The sequence below is a fragment of the Corythoichthys intestinalis genome, chromosome 3, assembly GCF_030265065.1.
Source record: "Corythoichthys intestinalis isolate RoL2023-P3 chromosome 3, ASM3026506v1, whole genome shotgun sequence".
NCBI lineage: Eukaryota > Metazoa > Chordata > Actinopteri > Syngnathiformes > Syngnathidae > Corythoichthys > Corythoichthys intestinalis.
Genome location: NC_080397.1, coordinates 46495033 through 46507788, shown reverse-complemented (window position 1 = coordinate 46507788; position 12756 = coordinate 46495033). Strand labels below are relative to the sequence as shown.

Here is a 12756-nt window from a genome sequence, read left to right as displayed (position 1 = left end):
CATTACTTTTGCATCATAAAATCCTGATTAAATGGGATTATGTGCTGATAAACAGGGGGTATGTTCTAGGGGAAAGCTGCTTAAGAATTAACTCCCAAACTGAGAGGCAAAAAAAAAAAAAAAAAAAAAAAAAAAAATCAAACAACAGGGTAAAAATATCTTTGTACTACTAATACAAGTCTGCAACACTGTCTGGAAAAAACTGCGCATAATGCTGCTCACATTTTCGCTCTCACCACTGAACTGTCTGATAAAATCACCTCCTCAAATAAGCATTAAAAGACCATTAACTATGACTTAAAAAGCCTCCAGGCATTTATATTATCTTGTTAAAATTCCTGGCAGCAAAACCTCATTCTCTTCCACTAGTCTTAACCCTGGGCAGCTCTATCATCTCCCTTTCAAATCGCCCCCTCAGGCATCCAAGTGAAAATCATTTATCTCGCTTGTGTCAGCCTTGACTGGCCTTATACAGATTCAAAGTAACCGCATGGATGTGTTGGTAAGTCTATGTCCTAAACCCGCTTGAAAATATAGGCAATATAAGCCTCAGCACTTTCAGTCTTATCATGTGATATCAGGAAGGATTCTATATCTGCATTTCTGGAGCATGTGTATGTATGTAACTATTTTCTGACTGGACACTGCTGTAAGTATAGGTATTCTTTTTCACACTGGCCATTGAGCCACCATCTGATGTGGGATTGGGAGTTGAAGTGGACTCGGTAATTAGGCAGCTTCTGTAGTATCAGAGGCGGACCGAAGCCAACCAAGACCGTAGTGTGAAGTAATAAACCCTACTGAGTCAGTGTCCACACCCTCGTATGTTGAAAGCAATTGTCACTATCATGCTAACGTCACGACACACCTGTTGAGTGCTGTACTCCATTCCACTCTATTGTGCTCACTTGAGTTGTAAAAGCTGCAAGTGAATAAGGATTGCATTTAATTTTTCAACAATATATTAAATAATGAATTTGTGAGATGAAACTTCTTCAGGGTTAAACTCAAATATTTGAAAGTTCAAACCTCTGCATATTTATATAACTTTATAAAGTGTCCACAAGAGTTATAAAAAGGTCTGAAATTCCTTCTGGCATTACAAGGGGTCTTGTATGTTTTTCCTGCTGTCATCTAACAAGTTCAGTCTTTAGTGCCCAAGCCTGCACGCATAGCTGAAATAACTCACAATGAACTTTCCCACAACATGTTCTCTATAAAGCTCACTGAAGCCTGTGCAGATGCCTGATTCACCAGCTTTTTGGTTTTGTTGCTGGAACTGTGAATAGGCAGAATGTTGTTTGGTGGCATTCACACGATAACCAGAAGCTTCTCCCGAACAGATTATCTTCAAACATATTCAAGGACATTGTTTTTATGACAAATGTGTTCAAAATATTATCCATCTTAGACGTAAAATATTTCAAAAGACTGGCATTTTTTCCTTAGATCTTCCTTGCTGCAAAATTGCCAACAGTTTTGTTTTGTTTTTCTCCCAAAAATCAAGACACTTTCAAAAAGCATCATACGCAATGTGCTACAGTTCAAGATGAAAAACGACAGCGCAAAACTTTTTGAAAACCAAATTAATTTTCATACAGAAAATAATTAGGGTATATCTGAAACATGATTATAACAATATATTCGAGAGAAAAAGCATGTTTTTTTGCCTCATTCAAATCTTAATATCTGAACATTTAAATGTGTAAACTTAAGTGCAATCACATTTGTAAATGAATGGCTTCTGGTTTTCGATTTCGAAATGTAAATAAACCAATCTGTTGTGATAAAACAACAAAATTGCAATAACTGCATTATTATTATTATTATTATTATTAATTTTAGTCAAAATGCTAAAAGAACCTAAGCAAATCCCAAATTTCTTAGAGCTATGATAACGGAGAAAATAATGTTTAAACACAGAAAATTATGCCGCTTGCAAGTGCAGCCATTCAGCACATACATAATACCCTCGAAACAGGTAAAAAGTAAATAAGAAAATAGCCACACACTCTTTATAGTTTATGTACCTGTGCAATATGTTTGTCTTTCCTTTCTTTGAGACTCAGATGAAGCCTGTTCAACTTCCTTGGTCCATTAAAGCATGCCATTGACGGCGCATTGCTCAGTGGGTAGCCAATGCGCGACGAGTAGGCGGACAATCTGAGATAATCGCTTTTGATTAGCTAGAATAATACTGGCATTAAAAACATCTGCCAACAGCTATTTTGCCTGATTCGGAAAAATATTGGCCATTATTTTTTTCCCCACTATAATATACAGTGGCACCTCAACATACGATCGCTTCGACACACGATCTTTTCAACATCCGACGTAAAATTTGACTCGCCATTTGTTTCTACATCCGACGACATGCTCTAAATTCGACGATCTATATCAGCACCGCATTTTCTTTGTTTTCCCGGAAGACGGACGCATGGCAGATTTTCTTATGAGAGGAATCAACATTGGTTCCAACAATGCTAGTGCAGGCGGTGAAAAAAAGGGGGAAAAAAGGTTATGCTTACCGTTACCATTGACACAAAGATGGATACAGTGGGGCAAATAAGTATTTAGTCAACTACCAATTGTGCAAGTTCCCCTACTTGAAAAGATTAGAGAGGCCTGTAATTGTCAACATGGGTAAACCTCAATCATGAGAGACAGAATGTGGGGGAAAAAAAAAAGGGAAAATCTAATTGTTTTTTTTAAAGAATTTAGTTCCAAATTAGAGTGGGAAATAAGTATTTGGTCACCTACAAACAAGCAAGATTTCTGTCTGTCAAAGAGGTCTAACTTCTTCTAATGAGGTCTAACGAGGCTCCACTCGTACCTGTATTAATGGCACCTGTTTTACCTCATTATCGGTATAAAAGACACCTGTCCACAATCTGTCAGTCACACTCCAAACTCCACAATGGCCAAAACCAAAGAGCTGTCGAAGGACACCAGAGACAAAGTTGTAGACCTGCACCAGGCTGGGAAGACTGAATCTGCAATAGGTAAAACGCTTGGTGTAAAGAAATCAACTGTGGGAGCAATTATTAGACAATGGAAGACATACAAGACCACTGATAATCTCCCTCGATCTGGGGCTCCATGCAAGATCTCACCCAGCAAATCTACCAAGACCCGGCCGTCCTTCCAAACTTTCTTCTCAAACAAGGAGAAAACTGATCAGAGATGCAGCCAAGAGGCCCATGATCACTCTGGATGAACTGCAGAGATCTACAGCTGACGTGGGAGAGTCTGTCCATAGGACAACAATCAGTCGTACACTGCACAAATCTGGCCTTTATGGAAGAGTGGCAGGAAGAAAGTCATTTCTCAAAGATATCCATAAAAAGTCTCGTTTAAAGTTACCACAAGCCACCTGGGAGACACACCAAACATGTGGAAGAAGGTGCTCTGGTCAGATGAAACCAAAATTGAACTTTTTGGCCACAATGCAAAACGATATGTTTGGCGTAAAAGCAACACAGCTCATCACCCTGAACACACCATCCCCACTATCAAACATGGTGGTGGCAGCATCATGGTTTGGGCCTGCTTTTCTTCAGCAGGGACAGGGAAGATGGTTAAAATTGACGGGAAGATGGATGCAGCCAAATACAGGAACATTCTGGAAGAAAACCTGTTGGTATCTGCACAAGACCTGAGACTGGGACGGAGATCTTCCAACAGGACAATGATCCAAAACATAAAGCCAAATCTACAATGGAATGGTTCAAAAATAAACGTATCCAGGTGTTAGAATGGCCAAGTCAAAGTCCAGACCTGAATCCAATCGAGAATCTGTGGAAAGAGCTGAAGACTGCTGTTCACAAACACTCTCCATCCAACCTCACTGAGCTCGAGCTGTTTTGCAAGGAAGAATGGGCAAGAATGTCAGTCTCTCAATGTGCAAAACTGATAGAAACATACCCCAAGCGACTTGCAGCTGTAATTGGAGCAAAAGGTGGCGCTACAAAGTATTAACGCAAGGGGGCCGAATAATATTGCACGCCCCACTTTTCAGTTTTTTATTTGTTAAAAAAGTTTAAATTATCCAATAAATTTTGTTCCACTTCACGATTGTGTCCCACTTGTTGTTGATTCTTGACAAAAAATAAAAATTTTATATCTTTATGTTTGAAGCCTGAAATGTGGCGAAAGGTTGCAAGGTTCAAGGGGGCCGAATACTTTTGCAAGGCACTGTATGTAAAGTAGCATGACAGATGCTCTTTAATGGATGAGACTTAAGTTTAGGATCACTGAAAACAAAATTTACAAATAAAACTATGGTTCTATGAATGATATGATATGAATGATATGATGGTATGACTGGTAGTCAGCAAAGATGAAATAGTACCAACCATTCATTCATCCATCCATTCTCTCACACTCATGCTGTTGGTCAGGGGTGAACTGGAGCCTATCCTGACTGACATTGGTCAAGGCGGGGAACATCCTGAATTGGTCATTACTCAATCATAGGGCATATTATAGACAATTCTACATATTTGGAATGTTTGAGGGAGTTTGAGTACCTTGAGAAACTAGCATAATCACAATGAAAACATACAGTAAGGCATACAAAGAGTCAAACCAAGAAATTTTGACTGTCTGACTAAGGGGCCATTTACATGGTGACCAGGGTTGGGCATCGAGCATCGATGGGATCCCGGTTCTAACACTCAGATGCTCCCGGAATCGTTCCAATTTTTAAATTTTGATTCATTGTTCTGATGCCCTGACCACAGAGCAGAAAAAAAAATTCTCGAGTTTAAAGACCGATATTTATATACAAGTTGTAATTGGCCCTGTGAGAAGTTCATCTAATTTCAAAAACGCTGAGAAGTTAAGACTTTAATATAAACTGTGCATTTTTTTGGACCCTGCAATTTTTTTTGGGACCCTGCCTCTTTAAAAAATCTGAATCGGGAGTCGTTCAGAACTGGAATCAAAACGTGGAATCGGAATTGGAACCGGAATCATAAAATTTCAAACGATGCCCAACCCTAATGGTGACTCTCCAATAATACGAAAAATGTCAAATTTGCATTTATATGGGCCTCCATTCGAACAATGTCGAAATTCCGCATGAAAACGATGTAGTTTTCTTATCAGGCCCTCGGGGGCAGTGCAGATTTACAAGGCAACAGCGAATGATGCACTTTGACCCAACAAGCTCCTCAGCCCGGAAAAAAATATGCCCGCCCACTCGAAGCAATGGCATTTTTCTTTTGTTAAAAAAGCCACAAAAATGGAAACATTCAACATATTTAATTTAAAAATATTATTAAACAGTAAATTAAAGCCGACATTCCGCTATTTTTGCTGTTTTTAATGTTTAGTAGCACCACTGCGCACGCCAAATGTGACGTGTACGAGTGCTGACGTTATCGGCGCGGTCGCGCGCCGCGGGAGCTTTTGATATTCATACGGAGCAAGCCCCCCCTCAATCCCCCGCAATCAAATTCTTCCACTTTGGAGGCAGGATTCAGAATTTTTCGTCTTCGCTGACACCATATGCACGTGATGCGAGTCCGCTACTCAGTCATTGCTTCTTTGTGTCGCAGAGTCGCCATGTAAACTGCCTCCAAGACTGATGCACTAACCACAACTCGAAGTTCAAACAAACAACGAAAAATGTTTACAAAAAAACCTACCTGTGAAAGTGGCCGTGACATCCTGTAACTCTTCTCCTCTGGCGACCATGAGCGCATCTGGACACTATGACATAAGGAGAGCAAGTAGTACTATAAGTGATGTATATTTGGCCAGTTAATATGGACAACAGAGTATCATTTAGGGATGATTCGGGTACATATATGCATTTTTTATTAATTTTTTTTTTTTTTGGTACAAAATTTTGCAATTGAATGTTCATGTTTAAATGTTCAGGTAATACTTTTTCCCCCCTCTCGTTTTCAGTTTCCTTAAAGCAGGGGTGCCCAGTCCTGGTCCTCGAGAGCCCCTATCCAGCTTGTTTTCCATGTCTCCCACCTCTAACACACCTGAATCAACTAATCAGGGTCGTTATCAGGCTGCCGCAGAGCTTGCTGATCAGCTGATCATTTGTGTGTTAAAGGAGGGAGACATGGAAAACAAGCTGGATAGGGGCTCTCGAGGACCGGGATTGGGCACCCCTGCCTTAAAGTAATAGGAAATAATTCAGTCTAGTAACCATAGTGTCATTACTTCGAGCAAGAGATCAACCATAATTATTTTTCCAATACATTTATACCCATGGCCACTTCAAGCATTGTATAAAATGCATATTAATGGATTTGTTTTTTGTTTTTTTAATTTGGAGCAAACAACTAATTGAGGTCAAACATTTGTCCGTTGGCCTGCAAAGTTGTTGTAGAGAGTCAACAAATGAGAAGCATACAATAAGTGTGGCGAATGTTCCACATTCTGCTTTTGTTGAAGTGCATGCAAATGGTGGAATGTGATATCCTATGCATATCCTTTGTTACTACCGTAAAAGCTTGTGGGTCCACTTTGTTATTGTCATACCTACTGACACTGGATGCTGCAGCGTCAAGAGAGCACTTTGTCCACTTTTAATCGTATTCAACTTGTCAAACAGAACACTTTTCACAAAGACTCAACGACTCTCAGATGGATGCCGCTAAAGGAGCTTCAAATAGATCCAAGAACAACATTCTTTTAGAATAACGAGAAGAAATATGATTGTTTGCAATTTTTGACTGGGATCCTGTGGTTTTAATTTTGCTCCAGGATATGAATGTGAACATTAAAAACTTAAGATCACATGGATCGACTACCTCTTGTTGGTGTTGGTCTTTCCATCAGGACTGGCAGGCGGTAGTGGTGAATACGGCACAGGTGACAGAGATGCAGGGCTGGATATGCTGTACTCTCTGTAGTTCTGGTTTTCATCTCGACTTCCTATAACTGCTTCCTACAAAGCATTCAATTGTTACAAATTACTTAATCTTTGCATCTAGGTTTTACATAAATTAAATGGGTAATAACATAGACTTCACTATCGGTTGACGAGACAGCTCTTACAGACATTGCGCCACGGCTTCCCGCAGAGGGCCGGGCCAGGCGGAGTCTTTGTTTTGTGATGACCGCCATGTTGAATTTGGTATCCATACGCAATAGCGTTAACTTTACATTTAAAAAAATCTGGTAATTTTCGGCCAACTGTCCGTTTTTTGGAGCAAAAAAATAGTAGTTCAGACATTTCTGCGTCCATACCAAAAAATAGAAAATAAAAAAATTAAAAATCGGCTTTTACGCGTTCTATTTTATGTAACATTTTAATCTACGACGAGGGCCACATAGCTGGCAAGTTGTGTTGAGGCTATAGCGACATCAGTATTTCAACCTAAATAAGTTGTAAATAAAATTAAATAAAAGTAAGATGGTTCTGCATGCTTTCGTCAAGTATTAAGTTTCTGAAGTGAAAATTGAGTGATTTATTAACTGTTGAAAACTTGTGTCAAAATTGCACCAAATTAAAAAAAAAAAAAAAAAGTTTCGGGCGAAAACTTTGTTAAATTTTGCTATTCATCCTGAAAATATACGTGATTATCTCTGCATCTGGTGATTTTTGTGCATCTAGCGTAAAATCTGAGAATTTTACAGCCATTTTAAGTTTAATTATACTTGTATAAAAAATAATTAATCGGGAACGACTTTGATTTTTGTTTTTGAAAATAGGCCCCATTACGGAGGGGCCCAGGACCCAGTTTGCCGTCAACTGATAGTAAAGTCTATTAAATAAAAATCCCGGATAAAAAGATGACAGAAGTAAGGATAAAAATGAATGATTAAAAAAACAAGTCTGACCTGAAAACGCCCAGTAAGTTGTTCTGGGGTGGTGATGCCATTTGTCTGCCGAGGGCTAGAAATTTCAATCCTAGAAAGACAGAAACCCACAGGATTAACATTGGCACCAGAAAACAATTTGAAAAAAATCTGTTGTTCGATGTCTGACAGCTGCTTTAAACAAATTTTTTTGTGCAGAATCAAAAACTGATCTTAGCTTTACGCTGGCTATCACGTCAAGTTTTTTTTTTTTCTCAACAATCAACCAACTAAACTTACTGCTACATGCAGACAACAAGCTATACCCTTTGTAAAAACGTGTTACAAAACAATGCAGTCTTTTCCTGCTTCCAAATTTCATTATGTCCATATTTGATTCTTTAAATGAAGCAAGCAAATATGTTAAGTACCGTATTAATCACAGTCATTTTCATATTCGAAAAGGGGAGATAGTTAAAAGAACACACGATTGAGAACAATTTTTGGATTCCTCATCCAAAAAAATATTTAAAAACAGATGTCAGACCAACGCAACAAAAATTTGTCTTCCTAGTGTTATATTTGTTTAAAGTTGGGTTTGAATATAAGGTCAAGGTCAAGTTTTAAGTGGATATGCTGGGGAAAAAAGTAAAATAATATAAACAATGTGACTAAGTTTAATATACAGTGATCCCTCGGTACTTCACGTCCTCAGTCCATCGCTAATTTTTTTCAATTAAAAAAAAACGAAAAAAAAACAGATGAGCTGTCCTGAGCCGATCACGTAGTCTCACTCTACCTCCTGCTTCTCTTTGTATGTCAGGTAGTGCACTGGAGTTGCTGATTAAATTTAACGATGATTGACAGACTTTAAGGTTTGATCTTGCCACAGATGCTGGGAAGCCGAAAAGTCAAAGCCCCACATGCGTCAATCATCGTTTAACTTGTTGCTGTGGCAACTCATTGTGTGTAAGTGAGCAGCTTGAGTGGTTTAGAGTGGACTCACTCAATGAAGCATTTAATAAAGACAAGTATTTTTCTACTTTATTCTTGTTTAAAAATACTTCGGGTGGACAATAACATGTTTAAAACATTATTAGGATGGCAGGGCTATTTTGCGTTTTTTCACTTATCGCGGCGGGTTCTGGTCCCCATTAACCGCAAAAAATGAGGGATCACTGTAAACTTTTACTGACTGGGATACTGTTTAAAATTAAACTATGGAAATTTTCCTGACTGCTTTGCATAATGTCCATGCAAAGTTGCTGGCATGTGACCGTGTCGCTTTCAAAAATATTTCTCTGATGGCTCTTCTCTTTCCAACTGCTGCAGTCCCTTCTGCTTTACTTGAATAAAAACACATTCTGCAAGCAATTTGATGATTGAATTTGAAGGGGAAAAATGGGCAATTTGGTGGCCAATTCAAACACACAGTGCCCCCCTAGCTGCAGGGCCAGAGGATGACTGGCTCTTGGTCAAGCCTGAGGTACTGTAATGAGGCACACAGGAAAGCCCGGATGCCTGTGGTAAATCACGCAGAAACACACCCCCTCTTCATTGCCTAGGCTTGCAATACAGTGTGTGTAGGAAAGAGATGACAAGGAAAGGAAGAAGCACAGAAGTTGAAAAACATTTCTCCAGAAGGCATTGGAAAAAATGTCACTGCTTTGAAATGGGAACTGCATGTTGGAAAATTATTGATTTTCTCCCCTGAGCCTTTACATTTGTTGGTGTGAAGTGACAAGTGGGGTCAAGAGACAATCAGATTCATTTCAGGTTCGTGATTACATCAGCTGAGTCTATAAACACTGACCTCTCCATTACAAACATAAATGTGCTTTTGACAAAAATGCTGACCATGACTTTCCAATATAGATGTTATCCACAAAAAGCAACCAGAACTCAACTTGCTCAGATAAGTTCTTCAAAGCAATCTTCAAGGGACTGGCCTTTAGCAAAATTCCTCAGAAGTGTGCATTGCAAGATTACGTCTCACTCTCTAAAATAATTGTTCATTATTAAAATGGATGGGAAACTAGACATGTGATGATTACCGGTTTCAAGGTATACCGTGGTATGAAAACGTCAGGTTTTCATAACCGAAAACATATCAGTCATACCGTCCCTACGGTATTAGCTATTTTTTATGTCCCAAAAATGCAGGGAGAAATCCTTTGCTTGCAGCTGCAAGGCTCAGCCCTCCCCCATCAGTTGTTGCTCAGTGTCAGTGAGTCAGCTGTGCTACACCGCGGCTGGAGGAGGTCAAACTCCTGGACTTCCCCCCCCATCGAAGAAAACAAAATCGCTAATATGGGAATACTTCGGCTACAGAAAAGTTACAGGCAGCCGCGGCTTAGAGGAGAAGGGCAAACAGACATAAAACATGTTTGTGGAGGGTTGCTCCTGAGAAGGCAATACCTCCAATACGATTTCGCATTTATACAAAATAAAAGGTTAGTAAACACTAGAGATGTCCTGATCGATCGGGTCCGATCACGTCATTGTCAAAGTATCGGACAAATATCAGACATGCCTTTTTTGAACATATATATATTTTTTAATTAAATCATTTTCTAATTGTATTTAACGTTACAGACATAACATGTTACACTCATCCAGAGTCTTTAGTTTAGGCTTAAGGTAGGGTTAACAAATTTATCCCGTTAACGGCGGTAATTTTTATAAAAATTTATCACGTTAAAATAGTTAACGCAATTAACGCATGCGCTGCACGACCCACTCACGCATTGTCGCGTTCAATCTGTGATGGCGCTGTTTTACCTATACATAGAGCTAAAAGGCAGAGTAAAATGAGTAGAGTGAATTTTGGCAGCCTTTGGAGCCTTTTTTTAATTGGCTAAAGCCTTACAATCCCTCTCCCTACAATTAGAAATATCGTGGGAAGCAATGGGGGGGAAGAAAGGTAGTAACTGATCTTAACACCCTATGTTACTTCCCAACGCAGAGAAGATATATCAATTGGTACCACTACGCACAGTCATGGTTGCACTTCCCATCATGCATTTGGGCAGAACAGTTAAATGGCTACAGTATCATTTACTGAAAGCTCAACAAATACACTAGATGGCAATATTTAGTCACAATATACAAAGTCACATTTATCCTTTAAGAATTACAAGTCTTTCTATCCGTGGATCCCTCTCACAGAAAGAATGTTAATAATGTAAATGCCATCTTGAGGATTTATTGTCATAATAAACAAATACAGTACTTATGTACTGTATGTTGAATGTATATATTCGTCCGAGTTTTATTCATTTTTTTCTTAATGCATTGCCAAAATGTATATGATCGGGAAAAATTATCGGGAATGATTGGAATTGAATCGGGAGCAAAAAAAAAAAAAAAGCAATAGGATCGGGAAATATCGGGATCGGCAGATACTCAAACTAAAACGATCGGGAGCAAAAAAACATGATCGGAACAACCCTAGTAAACACTATCATCAACGTTTACCACCAGCTACGAGAGTTAACTCCAGCGTGTTTAGTGTGTCTAGCGGTGGTTAAGCGTGGTGTTTTTTTCTCTCTAGCAACTGTGTGTTGGGAAAGAGTGTGTGTATAATGTACACATGATACACAAGTCATACACATGTGCTTTTTATAGAAAATAATTATTTTTGTTCTGATGGTAATAATGTTGACCTGTAGCTCTAGGTTTACGCTCATCTAGAGGACTGCATTTATTTTAATTTTATTTAGAAAATTTCAGTTGTTGTTTTTAAAAATTTATTTTAACTTAACACACTCATGTTCCAATTTCCTAATATGTTTTGATAAAACACCCTTCAATGGAAAAAAGTTTATTTTTTTCTACCCCGCACATCTCCAAGTAACACATTTTAGAGCTGTAATTGCAATCCGTGATACCCGTGATTCCGTGAACCCGTGATATTTTTGCTTAAGGTTATCATACTGTCAGAATCTCATACCGGCACATGCCAAGGGGAAACAATTCCACACCCAAGCAAATCAGTATATTCTCACATTACGCAAAAAAAGCAACACATTTTAATCATCCACAGTTATTGCAACACAACCAGAACTACCAGAATTTTTCGCAAACAATACATCATTTAAAAATTTGCATGTGAGCACACCCTTGGAATAGCAAACACTATCAAATGAGGGTAACAGCCTCTATAAAAAAAATTTTTAAATCCCAAAAGTTATACAGCACCACTGTTATTCTTAATCGATGATAACATTGTGATGGCTATATTTCACTATTTTATTTATTTTTAATAAAGCCAAACACTAAAGTTCATTGGATGGCATGTTTAGGAGAGTGATGTAAAAAACTTAGCTGCAGGCAATGAAAATCAAAACAAATCTCAAATAGATACAGTAGAAACGGCTACAAAGTCACTGTTTAAGATGTTAGGAATTTTTATTTCACTGCCTTCAGATATTAATTGCATGGAATTCCAATGACTCTGTTACCACTTGTAGTTGTGTTGAAAGTGAGGTTTAACATGTCCGTGTTTACATTTGAAAGGGTGTAAACATAGAATTTCAATTGAATAATCTTATCGGCTAATGCCTTAACAGTAATGCGTAGGAATGTCCCGATCTGATCACATGATCGGAAATTTTTTCTGAGGATCGGAATCGGGTGAAAAGGATCGGGTTTTTAATTTTAAAAATACATTTCCGTTTTTCTGCTTCATGCTCGCACAGCCCCTCACTCTTCTTCCTGATGCTTTTTTGGTCAGCAGGCAGCTGAGTTTACAATGAGTGACAGATTTGTAGCTTTGATCTGGCAAGTGAAAGCTCTGTAGATCTATGATCAAAGGCACAAATGTGTTAATCATCGTTTAGTCAATCTGCGTTGTCTAGAGGCTGTTCTCTGCAGCGTGAGCGTCATAGCATGAGTGAATTTAATTGGACCCACTCATATGAATTATATGAATGTTATGGAGAGTGATTAAAAGTATGGCGTTAAAGGTGATGCAATAAAAAATGGGCG

General features: G+C 38.6%; 1 protein-coding gene across 1 annotated transcript in view; it reads right to left on the bottom strand.

The window, feature by feature from the left end:
• pdlim2 (PDZ and LIM domain 2 (mystique)) overlaps nucleotides 1-12756 on the bottom strand; it is a 72288-nt gene that overhangs the window by 36205 nt on the left and 23327 nt on the right. The window contains exons 4-6 of the mRNA XM_057831363.1: nucleotides 7810-7879; nucleotides 6777-6913; nucleotides 5652-5715 (exon numbers count right to left, since the gene is read on the bottom strand). Coding sequence (XP_057687346.1) covers nucleotides 5652-5715; nucleotides 6777-6913; nucleotides 7810-7879 — 271 coding nt within the window. The remainder of the gene's footprint in view (nucleotides 1-5651; nucleotides 5716-6776; nucleotides 6914-7809; nucleotides 7880-12756) is intronic.